An 18,822-nucleotide genomic window follows, 5' to 3' on the forward strand; every position below is an offset into this window, starting at 1 on the left:
GTCCCGTACGAGTGAATGTCTCGGCCCGTAATCAAGGCACATTTAGACATACAATACAACGTTGTTTGTAAAATGTAGAGGCTAGGCAGAGTTAACAGTTGCAACCTTTTGAAAGTTGACCTGCACGACTCTCTAAACTTTAATTTTGCAATGGTGCGGATCGCTCGCTTCTGTAATTTAAACACTCTTGAAAATTGGTTCCTTGCACAGGCACCCCATAGTAACCAATCCGTAAGTGAGGTGTGGATAAATCAAGCCATAATACGCCGTTATCAGAACTTGACTTGGGCAGTATTTGGCTAGAGACCTCAGAACATAAATGCCTGAGGCTAATTTTGAGCAAAAACGTGATCGATGTTGAACATTCCATGTCAAACCTTGATCAAGGTAAATTCCAAGGAATTTTGAGGAATAGACTTCTTCTAGTATTGTATCCGCTAACATAACGCTAGGTCCATACTCAAAGTCTACTGGGTTTAAAGTGAAATTTTAAAACGTTAGATTTAGATGAATTTGTATTTAGATTGAGGCTATGAAAAATGTTGGACACAATTGTTCATTCCAACAAATGCGTTTTGTTCCAAATCTGATTTCGAAGATTCGTTAAAAACAAAAGAGTCGTATCATCAGCATACTGCACGATTTTTCCCGTGTGGTAGTGATGATTTTATGTCATTAACATAAAGCAGGAAGAGAATTGGACTGAGAATGGATCCTTGAGGAACTCCATAACTCATATTTACAGAATTTGAAATATGATTAGAAATTTTGGACAACTTGAGTTCTATGGCTTAGGAATGAACTAAGCCATGTGAGAGGCACGCCTCGAATGCCATGCGATTCCAGTCTGTCAAGCAGTGTATTATGGTCAAACACAATCGAAAGCTTTAGATAAATCGAGAAAACACACTTAGAGTGTGATTTCGACTTTCCAATCCCTCTACAATCATATCGACAAGACCCACAATTGCATCTATTGTCGATTTGCCCTTTCTGAAGCCAAATTGGTCATTTGAGAGCTGATTGTGTTTATTCAGAAACTGAAGCATTCGCACTAAAAACAACTTTTCAAATAGTTTGCTCAAAATAGGCAAAATAGAGACGGGCCGATAGTTATTCATGAGTGTAGGGTCGTCTTTTTTAAAGATAGGGGTTACTTTTGACATCTTCAGGAGTGAGGGAAAAACTCCCAAATGAAATGAGGAATTTATCAAGGCGGTCAGAGGCCTCACAATATGCTTCGAGCATTTTTTAATGAGCCACATTGAGTTTGAATTAAGATCATTCGATTTTTTGGCTGGGAGCTGCTGAATAATACTGACGAGTTCTTTCTCGTCGACCGGTGCCAAGCACATAGAGGCTGATGGAATTTGTCTTCTCGTGGAGTTTGCTACAGGAGCCGATGGCCGAGGGCCTTGGTCACAAGCCACAGTTGCAAAAAACTTGTTAAAACTCGTTAGCCACCTCAGTTTCATCATCCAAAAGCCGATCCCCAATTTTGATCTGTGCTATTTTTGAAGGATTTTGATTTATTGTTAATGATGCCCCAAATAGTTTTAGAAATGTTTTTTGAAGATATAATCGCTTTTGAGACATCATATGCTTTTGCTGCATGGATCACCTTTCTATAAATTGTTTTATATTTCCGGAAAAATGTTTTAAAATTGTCATCTTGTGTTTGTTTATAAATTTCAGAGTAAAACTTAAGTTTTTCTCTCGAGATGAGAATTCCTTTAGTGATCCATTTATTGTTTGTCATTTTTTGACCAATTTTGATGGTTCTTTTTGGACAACATAGATCTAAATAAAAGTTTAAATAACTATTAAAAGTTTCAAACTGTTGCTCAACTGGTTTGGATAAATTTAGAAAGTCCCACTTTTCTTTCGAAAGGAAAGAGTTGAGGAGAGCGATATTTTCTGGCCTTGTGTCTCTTACGGTTTTTGGAAATTTTGGGCTCCCTAATGAATTTTGTTCCACTAATTACGGCCTCTTGGCCATAGTGGTCAGAAATCGCTGTATTCACCACAGACACTGCGACATTAGGAAGGTTGGAGATAACATTGTCAATAGCAGATTTTGTCGTTGCTGTCACTCTTGTTGGGGTCTTGACAAGCCACTCGAGATCAAATGAACCTTAATAAATCTGCTAATCGTTTTGTGGTTTGCTGGTTGTTGTCCAAGACGTTTATATTAAAATCACCCATCAGGATGTAGTCAAGGTGATGATTCGTCAGGTCCGTTAGTAAGGATTCTAATTTTGTAAAAAACATGTTTTCGTTGCCACTGGGAGAACCTGTAGATGCCAATGACAATTAATTTTGAATTTTGGGTTTTAAGTTTAATTCCTGAGGTGGTCCGCTGTCTTCTGGAGCACGAGGTTGACCAACTTAAGATTGTGTATCGTGTGCAGGGCCGTAGTGGAGGTTTTACTGACTGCCGGCCTGGACGTGAACGTGCGGACAGCTGCGGGCTCCGCTCTCCACGAAGCGGCTCTCTGCGGCAAGACTGAGGTGGTCCGCTGTCTGCTGGAGCACGGGGTCGACCTCGGTATCCGAGACGAACAACGAAACACAGTCACAGACTTGCTCAAACAGTTCCCCACCCACGTGGTGCAGGACATAATCTCCATCATATCCAGTAAGTGTACATCCATCCCTTATCGTTCTTAGTGTATAAAGTAATGATCATGATGTTAGCCAACCCACCCATTGCTTTGCAATTCAGTATTTACTGAAATGTGTTTTTTCATTCACCTTATATGTGATTTTGAACCAAAGAAGACATCTAAAATTAACAAGAAGATTCAGTTTGATGCTTGAAAGATGCTTTGCTGGACAGTAGTATTGACGATAATGTCCGATGAGGAATTCCTCTAAACTCATCTCAGCTCGTACTATGGAAGCAAAGACTCCCTGTAAAATGCTTAACTTAGGTGGTTGTAGTTACTTTCACAATACGATATTTGTTTGTCTCTGAAGTCACAAAACTTACCAAGTTTTTTCTTAGCGTATTCAGTCCTAATGCACGGGAGATCTTATATGTGGTTTCAGGTTTTCGAATTATCCGAAAATGAGAACTTTTAACAGCGAGCTAATTTTTATGACCAGTTTATTGTATAATGTCGTGAAAACTATGTTTATTTTGATAGCAATTTAAAATTCCTTTAGTTATATGCACTGCTTTATACTTGTATTCTGTGTACGTAATCGTTTTGTCAATTATGAATTTAAAAAGAAAATATACGCTACTTTACAGTTGCCTTTTTTGTATTACATGTAACTTAACATTTATATATATATATATATATATATATATATATATATATATATATATATATATATATGTATATATACTGGTTAAGTACAATGTATTTTTATTATAAGCACTGTTCGCTCTCCTTTTAACCTTTTTTATATACGCCCATAAAAGCTAAAACCTCTGGAAGCATCATATGTAAGAGAAAATCAGTGCAATATGTATTGGTCGATATCCTTACTGCCGTAATAATTCTGAAAATTTTGTAATATTTTATTTGCAATTCTATGAGGTGTTACTTGTTAAATTACTTTGTATGTATTTTTCCACGTAGAAGGTTTATATGCTATGCCCATTGATGTAACTCACCACCAGGCGGCGCTGCAAAATATTAACGTTATCAAGGCGCCTGCACATTTAAACTGCAATTACGAGAAAGTTGCATACGTTGAATAGCCAAACACTACATGAAGGCGCTAAGTTTTGAAGTATATTTGTCTTTCAAATAAATTTCTGGTTGATCTTAAAACTTGAGTGTTAGACCACTTTATAATAAAGTACAAGTACGTGTAAAGTGGCTATAACATACACTTCTGACAGGTTATTTTGATCGTTGCAACAAGGTAAACTATACATCGGCGTTGTAAATATAATTCACTTCACTGAAGTGCTCACACACGGTCAAAGCTTACGAAAAGCGTACGAAGCCGCAGTATACAGCTAGTAGTCACCACAATTAAAAAAAAGTATAGTGTTATGCATGTCAATTTAAAAAGCGTGTCTTAAAAGAACATTTGGAAAGCCCCCACCATTATTGTGGCTACAGAGGTGTTTGTCGCCAGGGTTCAGAGCGGTACACGGGGACCAGAGTCTACCTCCCATCCCTGTGCCGTCACTGGGCAGCCCCTACGAGAACGTGAGGGTGCCGTCCACCCACTCGCCTACGCAGTGGGACCGACGCGTCTCTGCCTCATCCGCCATCTCAATGTGAGTTCAGCTGTAAGCAGTTTCACTAGTTTCCGACTATCCGGGTCGATTATAATGTCTGTGTGCACATGTATTGAGTACATTCACCACCGAGCTTCCCAGTTAATTTTACGATGGATGAAATATTGTGACAGTTTAGGTTAGGTATCAACATTGCTTGAGATTGGAGCGATATTTAAAACTGTTAAAGTAATATTCCTCATTCACGTGTAATACAACAAGCGAATTCTTCACATCCTAATTAAATTGTCCTTATGTAAATTTATAATATATACTGTTAATCATGTATTAATTAAGCCAAGATTTTCACCAAAACCATCGGCACCGGTTTGTAAAACAAGCGTGGCGTACTCGTTCAAAATTTCATTCCCGCGGTTCGTTAGGAGCCGCATTAATTTTCAGTGGAACAGAGAGGTAAATGTTGTCTTTGGTCGGGTCGGGGGTAAATTCAAAGAATACATTATTAGCGACAGCCGGCATAGCGGGCCGCTTCGGCGCTCGCAAAGTTTGCGCAAAAACCAAACAAACGGTTGAGGAGGGCAACTTTTGATTAGCCCCGCGCCCCCGAGGTCTTCCGCGGAGCGTAACTAAAACTAAAAATCTACACCAAGTTTTCTGACGGTTTTAATAAAATGTGAAATATATATCCGCGAGTAGCGGTGGAGTGTGTCGAGGGCAAATGTTTGTCGGGAGGAAATGAGAAAGTCAGGCACCGGAAAAACTCGCTCATTACATCAGCGTTCTGTTCCGAGTTCTTAGCGGAGACTTTGAAACTCCATAGTCTGCCGATATTACCTGCTACCTGTCTTGGCACTCTGTGGTCTTAATTATGCCCACGTCTTTCAGACCGGCGCAAATACCCTCTCCGTTCTGTCTGTGTGCGTTCTTGATTACTTCCTCTGTTCCCGTTGTGTTTGCTTATTTTGGTCGAGTTTTATTGCTGTGCAATTGACTTTCTTTTGTATTCAACAACTCGGTTTTGAATAATCAAGTGTCGTCGGTGCTCCACCATAGTTATAGTTCTGGCGCCATCGTATATAAGATCTCTACTAGAATAAGTATAATGAGGTGTCGTTGTTGACTCTTGACAATTTCTGTAAACACCATGTTTTTTGTACGACACGACAGAGGGAGTGACGGGCCGAGGCACTACAGCGGGCTCTCCAAATCTCTGATGGATTCGAGTTTCCTGTCAGACGACATGTCACTGTCAGTGTCGGGCCGGTCACGTGACCTGGACCAGATGAGTGTGTCCAGTACGGCGTCCAGCACCGGAGGTCCCTCACCGCGGGACATCTACCTGCCGATGGCGCCTCACCCTCACTCGCCCACCACAAACAACAAGGTCTCGGTGAGTGCGAGTTTGCGAAATCAGTATCTCACATTGTAAAGAGAGAGGTTTCCTTTACTACTTCATGGGGACCGAAGTTAAAGTAGAAAGTTTCAACTGGGCATGAAATTCCTGTAAGATTGGTATAATAAAGCAAGATGTTATGGAAATAAGTTTTAGCAAAGTCAAAGAATGTTTCCGATATTAGGCATTGTAAATGCTCAACCTTTCAACTGATCTTTGTAATCCTTTATCGCAGAATTCTACTTCATCTTTTTTTTAATAAAGTCTGAAAGAGAGATTATGGAGTGTCGTGTTACATTGCAGCCAACGCCACCGAAGAAGCCGCCCCGCAGAAACTTGTCAGTGTCACCCACACACCTGCTGCCTCTGATGTCGGTGTCCGCGGACTGTAACCCCTCCAGCAACGCTTACGAGTACCTGTTCCTGGCCCGCAGCGGTGTCCGCAGTCACGGCGACCTGGACGATGTGAGTACGGTACCTCGTCATACATCTCATCCTATATTACTATTGGAGCCCAACTAATTTGAGTTGCTACAAAATATTTCAATACGTACTACATTAAGCCTTTTCATCACAAATAAAAGTAAGTTTTACTAGTATGTATAACACAAATATCGTGTCTATCAGGTTTTCTCAAACAAAAAGTAGGCTTTAAAAAATTAAAAGTAGTACTAGTAAAGTTGATTTATGTGATGGTATTTATTAAGCTACCATTATATCTTCCTCCTTCGGATTTTTCTATCAATGCCTTTTTCTTCTAAGTTTCATTTCAATATGACAGTAAATAAAAAAAATATATAAAATCTGTACACAAATATTAGTGGTGACCATAAAGCGATCACGATTGAAAAAATTTATAACAAATTCCACAAAATATTCAAAAACATTCCATTTGTAAAATTTGTTTTTCAGTTAAATAACATTGTATATGACAACATGAGTTAAGCGTAGGTATATAACATAGTTTTAATTTATAGAAAAAATAAACTATTAAAACTGAATTTAAATTTTAATCACTGAGTAGTTTATAAACACATCTGTAATATACAAACAGGTATTTTATGAAGTATTCTTCTTCTTTTTATCATATACCTGTTTGTATATTACAGATGTATTTATGAACAATAATAAATATTGATAATGTTATCAGGGAAGTTTTATCAACACTCCAGGCTTTAGAAAGATGTATTCAAATTTTAAGATGTTCGATTTGAAGTGATCAATGTATGACTGATCACCTGCTGACTTTTATGTTGTAGATGATGGCGTGTGCCAAGCTGCGGAGAGGTGTATCTGCAGACCAGTATGTGGACATGAAGCTTCGCCGCAGCATGGCAGAGTCGGACGACAAGTACCAGCCTGTCGCCATCACCTCACTGTATGAGAACATCCCCGTGAGAACCACCAACCCCAGGCGCAAGCTGAGGCGGCTGCACGACAAGAACTATGAGAACTGTGATCCCTCCATCATCCTCAGCAGAGGAGACCTGCCTTTCCGCAAGGTAGGGCTTCAAAGACTTTTCTGTAGTGTTTGAACTGTATTTGTTGTCTTGAAATATGCTAGCAATCAATTATTTCTTCCTTTTCAACTCAAAAAACTGTTTGACACTCTATAGCCCAGAGTTGGACACAAATTTCTCAATTAGATAAAAACGTTCATAGTCGGTATTTAATTTCCAAATAAATAGACTACATGTGTGGTATTACACCTTTATATCATTACAATACATCATCCTAACTTCAAGGTCCAATGTTTAAACATAAATAGTTTATGAAAGTGGTTGCTACCTCTACTGGGTGAACTAATTAATGTCATCATTACACTCTACCTAGCCATTGTACATGAAGGTTACTTCAATATGTACAGCTGTCATAGAAATGTCTACTCATGAAGTATCACGTGTACTTTTGACATGGTAAAGACTGTTGGACTATTTGGTGTAAAAACAAGTCTGTTTGACTAATACAAATAATTTTGAAAAAAAACTTATACTTTACAAATTGAAGTGCAGTGATAGATTTACTAATTAAGAATATTTACACATTAATGTAATCTTCTAAATAAAGCTTTTGAATGCATTCTTACTAATGTATTACAATAGAGGGGGAGACCACCCTGTTACAGTAGGGGAGATCATCCCTAATTCACTTTCAACATTACAACTTGATTTTTTGTGATGTTTATTTACTGTTCTTAACTGTATTTGTTTGTTTATTTCTACATGGCAAGTCTAAATATGTAGCACATACACCTTATCATTGACAGATAGACTACAACAACTATTGTTTTATAATGAATTCAGTTTTATAATACATAACATATTATTTCTTTTTAATTATTTTATGAAGTTAATAAAGTTATTTGGAATTTTTATTTTACAGGAAAGAGCAGATCTCCTATGTTGACTGCAACAGATTGTTTCGTTTATAAAATATTAGAGAACAGAAATATTTATACAACAATAATGAAAACTATACAATTATCTAGAAAATTATAACAAACTATCATTAACATTGCTTGGTTTATACGTGAGGCTACGAAGGAGAGTACATTTGGAAGATAGTCTAGATTGTTATTATAACTTTTTAACTCATTTGAATTTCTTGGAAGGTTTTTCCAGAATAAAAAAAAAAACAAATGTCAATGTTCTATGAATGTTTTATATTTTTATAATATTGTCATGTAGATTCTCCCTAAACTGAATGTTAAGGGTCTCAACATTTGTACTAAAATAAGATTTTGACAGACACTGAATGCCACTTACAGGTTGATGCGTACTCGCCAGCCGCATCAGACTCACCTGTGTTTGTGTCCAATGCCTACATCACGCTGAAGTCGTCACAGGAAAGTTTGCTGAACGGCGACATCAGGAGACAGAACTGTCCACTGAGTCCTACTCACTACCAGCAGCCCCCCACTCCTGATCACCCTCCACCCTCAGCGCTGCAGGCAGAACGCAGCATACATGAGCGGATACGACCTCTCAGTCAGGTCAGTACCTAAAATTGTCTTATGTGCACTGTGCTCGCAGGAAGTATTCTTTATGATCAACTTTTATATTATTTAAAACAAAAGTGTATCTTTTAAAAAGAGGGAGGTGTGAACATATTAATTTAAATTGTTACTAAACAAAATAAAATTTTAATCAGAAATTTTTTAATGTTATACTTTACCTATCAATAACTTTATGTATTGTTCTAAAAACAGACTATATCTTTTTCTGAAGGTGGGTGTTACCACGGTTACATTTATCCCCTCCATTTAGCCTGTGGTAAGGCTGGGTTGGCTCAAGTTGTGTTTTGTTCTTACGTTTGGGTTTTGTAGTAGTTTAGTACCTCAGTATTGATTTTGCTTTTGCAATTTAATATTTTTTTTCTTTGTGAGGGAGAAGGATTTTAATTGATCTAATTTTCTGTAACAATAGCTTACATTTATTCATTATCTAAATTGAATACAAGTTTTTTTTAATTACAATCCTTTATATTGCAAATATACTATGCTTCTTCTACCTCTGATGTCAACAAAATTTACTTGTTCTAATTTCAAGAATAATTTTGGTTTCAGAAAACTATATTTTTAGTTTGGTACTATATTAGAACCACTTTTAAAACATTTACTTTTTATTTAGTTTCATTTTATCTTTTTGGGCTCTGCTGCTTATTCTGGAATAGAAGCATTTTGTTTGACTCCCCAATAAAACAAGTCTAGGAATTACAATTCTTCTGCAAATTGCAAATATAAATTTTATTTTTAGGACACTGGTCCTATGAATTTTGATTTTTTTTTGGACTACATCAGGTACAGTAAGAGGTTATTTTAAATTTGCAATCCTACTATCCTACTAATAATAATTTTTCTTCTTTTTTTCGGGTTCAGTTGCATACATAATTTTGAAAATACGGGTTTAATGTAGGGCCTAAGTGTTTGTTGGAAGGCAGAGGTACCAAGCATAATTTTGTGTGAGTTTAATAAAAATTATAAATTGTATGTGTGTATAATATTTTTAGAAAAAAAGTTGTTACTACTCGTATTTAATTTAGTTTCTTTTAGTTTTCTATGGATTTTAAAAATCATTGCAATTGAAAAAGTTCAAATTAAAAAATACCCTCTTAAAAGTATTTGAAAGAGTTCTCAGTCAATTAAGATAATGTTTTATTTTTTAAGAATTTTATTAGTAAACTCTAATAAAAATACTACCTACTGCTTTGGTTTGTTGGTATAAATAACAGCTATTTTGCCAAAAATCAACTTTATTTTTAGGGGGATGTTTGGTTGAGGCAATTTTATTTTAAAACTATATTGTATTTTTAGTTTTATTTTATTTTTATAATTGAATAACTCAAAAAAATATATGAAGAAAATTTGAGACAGGTGCACCAGTTAATATCAAAATCTAAAGTACTCTTTTGCTTAAACAAAAGATAAAAGTATTCATTATAAATTATGTTTTAAGATTATATTTTAAAATATTTATCAGATTGAAATCTTGTTGGAAAAATTGAAATTATCTTTATTGATTATACAATTATGAAAACAAAATAATACTATGTTAAATGAATTACTCTCTCTTTGTTCATAAATACTTATAGCTTTTAATTGTATGTTTTAAAAAAATGTATTCATATTTCTTTATCGTTTATTTGGTTAATACATTTTTGGTTTTTATACTTTTGAATCCTTTTTGATAACAACACATACCGTAATGTCAAAGGACTATTAAAAAAGGAGTCTATCTCCTTGTTTATATGTTGAAAGCATTAATGGTGTTTTCTTTTTATTAATTTTCTAAACACTTTTGGAGGCTAAATAATTATTGATACATTTTTCTTTCATGGGTCCAGATGTCACAAATATGGAAATTTTGAATATTCAACATAAAATTCGGTTCAGTAATATTATACTTTTTATTTCATGCCAATTTCTAGCCAAATAACTTTCACATAATTATTTTTACAAGTGTACTTTATACTATTTTATTTTGTTGTATAGATTTTGAATTTTAGTAATGCAAAGTGTGCATTTTTATTTGAGAGAAGAAACACTCATTACCTCCTTTAAGTATGTTTAAAAGCAATTTATTTTGCACTAATTTTTAATATAATGTTTTTTGTTTGGGTCCTTGTATTCACTTAACTTGGCAGTTTGTGCCCTTTGGCTCCATCACTTTCAGAAAAAGAAACTTTTTATTTCGTTTATTTCCTTCAGGTAGGCTGCATGGTACTTTTCAATAAAATTTTAGATGTCACTTTTACTTTGTCTTATGAGAGTATTTTCAAAAGTATTGTGATGGTGTAGAAAATCTCTTTTCTTGAAAGTTCTTGAGTCGTTTTCTTATACATGATTTGAAAAAAAAATTGTTTTATGGAAATGTTGTTCTTATATGTGTTGCCTAATTTTTTAATGTATATATTAATTCATTAAGTGGTAACTTTATTTTTACGAATTTATATTGTTTTTATAAATAATTAGTCAGTTACTTTTAACTGTCATGATGCTTGTGTATAAATTATGTATTCATAAATAGCTTCTTAAAGAACTTTAATTCGGCGAGTTTAAAATGTTGATTCTTTATTGGAATAGAAGAATGATAATACAATAGATATTGTATCTTTTTAACAGTATACATTAAATTCCTAATAAAAAAAGTCAGGTAAAAGTCATCAAAGGCTTAACTGTGGATAAGAAATTTCTCAATAAAGAAATCAAAGTGTAAGGTAATTATGAAAAAACTAGTTCCATTACTTGTTTCAAAATTTGATATTTACAATATATAGTTAAATGTAAATTTACATTTTTGTGTTGTCACAAAGAGAGTATGAGAACATAAGTAAGCTGACCTTTTCAAACAAACAAAACCTAATTACATGTTAAAAACACATCTTTTACAACATAATCTGGATATACCTTGTACTAAACAATGCTCTGACTTCTTCATTTGGGTTCTTGCAGAAACATCTCATGATCTCACCCTTATGCTTACTATATGGAACGTAAATTTGTAAGCAACACCTATAAGAGTTTAAAATATTTTTAGGGATTTGTTTTTCGAGCTTGAACGTATGGGCTAAAAAATATTATCACCATAAACGTTATTTACTCATATTTACATGATTTGTCATCAAAAGTACTTCTAAAGATGGACAACATGGAAGACAACAAAACATTATATTTAAATGAAAATATTGTTGCTAAATGTTTTTACAATTTTATTCTATATTTTTAAATAAAGAACTGGATTTTGTTGAAAAACTATTAAAATGTAAAATATCAATACTAACACTCTTAGCCCCACGTAAATATAAGAGATCACGATAATTACACTCGCTGCAGATTAACATGGACTGTTCGGGCGGAAAGTCAGATGGAATAGAATTTGAAACCAAATATAGTTATTTAATGACCTATTTAATGATTCTTAATTTTAATTAACTAATTAATGAGGAAGGTACACGAATCTTATACTGAAATTGTAACCATGTAATGAACTGCGACAACGTAAGAGTGTGTAATGTTGTTTGTCAGTCAATACACTTAAATCATTCTGTAGCTCTCTCATGCCCGTTTAAATATGAGTGGATCCGTCATGGTGGCAGATGAAGGTGCGCGGGGGATGGTTGATTTGAGGAGCTTGCTGTGTTTGTTTGACATGTTTGTGTTTGTTGGCACACACCTCCACCTCTGCCAGTCTCCTTAGACAAGTGTTTGCCGAACCCTAACAGGAATAAGCAGCCTGTGATGCTGCAAGTGTGAGATCCTGTGTGATTTTGTCGACAGTAAGTCACTCATCACATTACTGCAGCAGCCATATCAGATTATCTGTCATTAAGTCAGCAGCAGTATTAGATTGAATTTGCAAGTAAGAATTGAAAGAATCACAAAGCTGTTAATAAAGTCGGTTTAGTTTTTACGGATATTTTGTATTCCATTTTGGACTCTTAATTTATTATTGTCCCACTATATGTGATTGCACAATTAACTCTGGCTTTGCCTGCAAATTCTTATTGAATCACATTTGCGTCATATGCTTATCCTTTTCAATGGATTGGATTTTAAATTTAAAGAGCGATGTTTTGGGGCTCTGAAGTCAGGGAGTGAAACATTGTCTATGAATACCAATGAAATAAACAAATATTTTACAACATTCCATAATATTTGAATGTACAGCTCCAAAAATGTTAGTAACACTTCAACTATTTTAGGGCAGAGTGGAGGCATGCAAGTCCATAGAAATATCATTCATGCATTTACAACCAATTATAACTTTGAATTGGAAGTAGACAGGTTTAAGGTACATATAATATAACGGGTCATTGTTAAAAGGTTCAAAAGTAAATCAGAATTGCCACTGGCTCTTATTTCAGCTTTAGGGTGTGAAAAACATTTATAGTTCACATCAATTATATTTCACATGCCATAGTAGAATTTGGATTGTTCCCATAATCAAAAATAAATTTATGTACCTTGCTGTTTATACAGTTTAGTAAATGTAAAAAGTCGTTTGACAGGCATTTGGTTTTCCGATCATATGTTAGTTTGGTTATTTAAATATGACAGAAGTGGTGAAATCCAAATAATTGAATCATAAAAAGTAAGGGATTGGATTCCAACAGAGTAAGTACTTTTTGTGGTTCAATCTTTATTGAAATTTAATCAGTATATTGCCATTCATACAACTAAAAAATTATATATAAATATATATATATATATATAAATATAAATTATATATATATATATATAAATTATATATATATATATAAATTATATATATATTATATATAATTTTTTAGTTGTATGAATGGAAATATACTGATTAAATTTCAATAAAGATTGAACCACAAAAAGTACTTACTCTGTCTTACTATGTGTGTTATATATATATATATATATATATATATATATATATATATATATATACATAGGCTACATAATAAAGAAAACAAGACATGATTTTTCACTAATTGTTTAATATTTTGTAACTTTTCATTAACATTTTTAAAAGCTCATAACATAATATAAAAAAAAATAAAGTAATAAAAAATAAGGTTAAAAACACGTTAAAGACCAGTAACATTGGTGTCGTAAAATTGTCCATGGGCGAGAGCATAGTAATATTAAATTAAAAATAGGTAAAGTGTCTTTTGGTCTTTTCTTTTATCTAAAAATGTTTCAATTGCTTCGATGCCTCGTGGGGAATATTAGTGTAGAGTGATTTAACATTAACTGTACCCAATATTACGTCATCACATAGTGGTTGAGGAATTCCCGATGCCATTTTCGCCATATATGTATGTGGTGTCATTACACGTTTCGAGGGAGGTAAAGTATTTGGAAACGTGTATCAACTTAAGATAAAACGGAACATAAGACATAATTTAACTAACAAATAACAAATAAAAATCTAAGATGTAAAATGTTATGAATAAAAACAAACAAAAAGATATGGCAAAGCTACAACATACACATAACCAAGTGTGTGAAAGTGGTTTGATCACATTATCATAATTATATATTATCATAATTTTGTGGCTATAAAAATTATAACTTATATCTCTTTGTTCTCGGACGAAACTAAAATAGAACATTAAGGTGATTTGAAATTACTAGTCCTCATCGGTAACGAAATAAGGATCTTTATTGTTGAAAAATGAGAGTTCGATCTCCTTTCAGCCTTATTCTACCAATTCTTTCTAAAATGTAAATTTACGCGGATTTCTTAGCAAGTAGAGTAAACGGATGTTTTTAAATTATAAGGTTGGCGATAGGCTCTTGATAAGAAGTGTGCCGGTCCGGGCAGAATTGAAACCCACACTACGTCAGACTTTATACCTTGCGGCCACCGACTCTAACTTACAAGTGTTTATTTGAGCTGTAATGGAAATTTAAGTGGGTGGTGTTCCAGGAAACCAGATCCACAGAGTGGAGTAGGCTATGTTTAGGTAATATTGGAATCTTTCCTCTTTCAATCTTTCGGTTATAACTGGGAAATTACGTGATATATGTAGGGAAGATATTTTAGGCCTGATATTGGCATCTAAGAGCTGGTACTAACTGACAATGACTTATCTCTTTGACTTTACAAAGGACTTGCCAAATCATTCTCGAACACCCTTTTTTGTCTCAATCGCCATTGAAGTCCAACCCAATTCAAATGCTGTTTTTGTTTGCGTTTGGGCAATTTAAACACATTTTTAATTCCATATCGCAATGCTAAGTACGAGGCCGTACTCGTATTATAATTTGTTTCAAAATTATAGTGTATTTCTGTTTTTACTCGAGTTGGTTAATTGTAAATGTGGGTTCACAGGGAAAATCCCGTCAGTACCCCGCTCGTGTATTATAATCGGGTTAAAACAACTTAGTATTTTCGACCTCCAAATCATACAGTTTTCGAATTATGAATTTTCAAACTTAACTATACTGCGGTTAAACAAACTTAACTAGTTCATGAATATTCTAGTCAAATAAAGTTTAGTATCCTTGAACACTATCACTATTAATGGGTATTTTCCTATTTTTTTATTTATTATTATTTTTTTTTCTTTTTGCAAAACCTCTGCACTTACAATTTAAAAACAGCAACCTTTAAAATAATTTGGTTCTAAAGAAAGGTTCTTAACTTTTTATTCTTGCCTTATTGAGCTAGGAATAGGCCTACCAATTATACAACAGCGCAACTAACTAACGAATTATGTCGTCTGTTCTTAGTTACTCACGACAACCTTAGTTCTTAGTTAGTCTGTTCTAAACCTCAGTGACACGGCTAGGTTTAGATCGCCGTTGGTCTCACCATTGGGCGTTGAAAGGCTTGAAAACGTTTCCTATGATTAACTGCCAACACATAATACAGAAATAACTTTTTTTAAATTCAATAATGCAACGGGAATACGATAATTTTACAGATATTTTACATCTTAACCATAAATAATAACTGTAAGGAATTGTAGGGCCTATATCTAACGACAATTGAAAGAAATATATTTTGACGTGTTTTAGTTATAGGGGTTAGATAACCTCTAACGTGTTTAATTTATCCCTGAAATGTGGTTATTGGTCGTGTTACTATAGCCAAGGTCCCAGCGTGGCGTCACGGGGAAATCAGCATTAAACAAAACCTCGATTGCACGCGGTTTGCGCTTTTTGCATTATCAAAATAATTAGATTTATTAGAATTTCTTAAGTTATTTTAAATTGAAAACTTTAAGTCAAAGTACTAGTGTGAAACATACTTACACTCAGTCATTTTTAAAATAGTAGCAAGGTTTTTGTCGTGCTTCAATAGTTTTATTTAGCCAGTCATCACTGTATTTTCTCAAAATATTTCCAAGTAAACTATGATTATTAATGCCTAACCTAGTAAAGTGAATGCAATAAAATGAGATTCTTAGACATTGTTTACAATACGTACTTAGAATATTATACCTTAAAACGAAAACATAGAAAGATTCTCTGTGTCTTTGACATGAAAGGTATCATATATGTACAAGATACAATATAATTATTTTAATTACAAACACATAGCAGAAAACACATGTTAAATTGATAGCGTTTAGATATACAGTTAGCCGATATAATAATGTCGTTTTAGTTTGTCATGATTTTAAAATGAAAACAAGAAAATTGAAGAATATTGTGACGTGACATATAACATTACTGAATATTGTATTCGGTCCGTTATACGTGCGTAAAACTATAAAAATATATATTGGTATTATAAACCAATTAACCATCTATTTTGGCTATTATAATTATTGTTAACATATTTACTACTAAGTAAATAAACAAAAGTTGTGTTAAATCAAATGTGTTTAATCACACAAAAGTAGCTAGTTGACTGCTGAGCACAATTTTATTATTGCCTGTTTCCGTCTTGTATGTGCCACATGTTATTAATTAGAGCCGTATAACATTGTAACAGAAGGATGTGTCGTGCGCGAGCGCCACGTACCAGTGGAGATGTATAGCACAAAGCTACCAGGCCACCAGAGGTAATATGATCTAATTAATACAATATTGTGTACCAGACTCAGCGGCTCAGCTCAGTGCACTGCCACGCCAAGCCACCAGGGATGTTCTCAATTATGCCATCAAGTGAGCAGCTGTTCGCTAATCAATTGTCTTTGCTACGTCACGTTACAATATCTCATTAAATGTGCCAACACAGCGAATAATCCCGTTGAAAGAAACACTCGAGCACAAGCTTATAAAGCTCTCACTCTTGTGCTTGTTACACGCGTCTCTCTCACTCCTTTCAGCGTTGCTCTTTTCTAATTAGATACAAACCAAGTAATCGCGATCTTCCTCCCTCTCCCCTCCTCGCATTCCTCTTTCTGTGGTGTCCTCTTGTTCGCGAACTATTCTACTAAAGTAAAATAATTAACCCAACAACAACGATTCTTATATTATATACGAGATTTAAATATATAGTACCATAGTATAACGCAATCGTCCTTCTGTCGATTCAAAGTTAGAAAGTAGGTTTTATGCTTAAACCAGCCAGTTACTAAGCACGCAGTTATTCTCTATTCACTGACCGGTGTGATATCGGCTGATTGGTTGTAACTGAAATTCACGTGAAAAGGAGAAGGACGACTACTCCGTAGAGTTAAGTAGTGCAAGCTTACCGCCTTTAACGTGGTGTTTGTTTTTTTTTACTGTGCTTGAACACATTTAACGAGGTTTGGGTGGGTTTGACTAGTGTTGAACAGGTTCAGCTTAGTTCACGAAGCGTTTTTAATGGGTGGTCTAGTAACTTATTCACTGTTATACAGATAAACGAACCCGTATTTCCCAAACGGTTTCCGGGAATCTTTTGTAGTTTTCACAACAGTAATCAGTGTGAAAATTGATGACAGTTGCTATTGTGAAAGGAAAAATACTTTTGTTACTTATCATTTATTTACAACCCGTCCTGGGACGGACCCCCAGTGGTAATTTGTATAGTACTACGTTAAGAAACTCTCAGCCAAATGAGTCAAATGTTAATTTCATGTCCCATTTTATGTACTAGTCATTGTTACGTTTATAATTACTTACCTCAGATTTTACGTACATTTGTATGATATTTTGACATGAATGTTTTTGTTTTTTGTAGTACTCTTTAAATAAAGTTAAAATGTGCTTTGAAAATAACCAAAATTTAAAACATCTAAACCTAATTTGTTTTCTTCAATAATTAATCATTATAACGTATGACATTCTTTTTATTTCATTCTTCTGTAAACCTATTTCATTATCATAAACTATTATTAATTCGAACTGTTAGACGTTTACAGATATTTTTAAATTTAACTGTTTTATTCGTTGTTTGTTTTGTGACGTTTCGTTTTCCGAAGAGATTGGTATATAATATTGTAATTCGTATAAGGTTTCCTCGTGTTGGCCTCCACCTGCCTTGTCTAGTGTTCGGATAACCAGTTCCAGCTCCTCGTAATACAGTCCTATTACAGTCTCAGTACATCGCAGCCTTTGCACCTCTACTTGTAGTGGCTGCCAATAAACCAGCTGGGGGCGGCCCGGCCTGCCCCGATCACTCAAGGCCCGTAGCCACAGGGGGGATGTCGCCCAATTATCTACCCCCCGCCGCGCCGCCCTCGCCCTTCATCTAATTAACACTGGTCGCGATTTGTTCGTTAGACGCCACTTGGCCGTAACAAGACTCTAAGGGCTTGTTCACATGAGCGCGACGTGTCGCGCGACACGCCGCGCGACAGAAAAATGGCTCCGTACACATTCGGCGGCCGAATGAGCGGCAGAACGGGCGGCCGACAACTAGTGCACTGCCGGTATGGAAGTGGAAGATGCAACATGTCTCTATATTTTGTACCGTCGGTACAAAATTCGCAAACAACGACAAAGGCAGTGGTGGGTGCATCCAATTTTATTTTTTGATGCTTTGTAAGTTACTTGTTTTTAAAATTCTTCATTTCTATACCTCTGGCTTTTCTAAACACATTATACTTGGTATAGTTAATCCAAAGGCTATATAATGAAACATTTATCAAAATTACTGTATTGCTCTAAATATAAAACTAGCACTTATCCAACTGCTTTTTCTCTTCAACTGTGCTTTCAATTTTAGAAAATATATCTACAACTTCCTCCCACGCAGATCTCTTTAAAACCCTGTTCTTGTAATCTGGACTTTCAAGATCCCACAATGCTCTTCTCTTTTCAATTTCATCAATAAAACGTTCGGTGCCAAATTGGTCTTGCTCCATCTCCATA

The 18,822-nt window shown here is 34.6% G+C and overlaps 1 protein-coding gene across 1 annotated transcript in view; it reads left to right on the forward strand.

Annotated features, from left to right (window-relative positions):
* LOC124357475 (ankyrin repeat and sterile alpha motif domain-containing protein 1B) overlaps positions 1–18,822 on the forward strand; it is a 137,593-nt gene that overhangs the window by 59,759 nt on the left and 59,012 nt on the right. The window contains exons 6-11 of the mRNA XM_046809311.1: positions 2,412–2,638; positions 4,099–4,243; positions 5,372–5,594; positions 5,901–6,062; positions 6,857–7,099; positions 8,365–8,589. Coding sequence (XP_046665267.1) covers positions 2,412–2,638; positions 4,099–4,243; positions 5,372–5,594; positions 5,901–6,062; positions 6,857–7,099; positions 8,365–8,589 — 1,225 coding nt within the window. The remainder of the gene's footprint in view (positions 1–2,411; positions 2,639–4,098; positions 4,244–5,371; positions 5,595–5,900; positions 6,063–6,856; positions 7,100–8,364; positions 8,590–18,822) is intronic.

Source organism: Homalodisca vitripennis, chromosome 3, assembly GCF_021130785.1.
Source record: "Homalodisca vitripennis isolate AUS2020 chromosome 3, UT_GWSS_2.1, whole genome shotgun sequence".
In the NCBI taxonomy this organism is placed as follows: Eukaryota; Metazoa; Arthropoda; class Insecta; order Hemiptera; family Cicadellidae; genus Homalodisca; species Homalodisca vitripennis.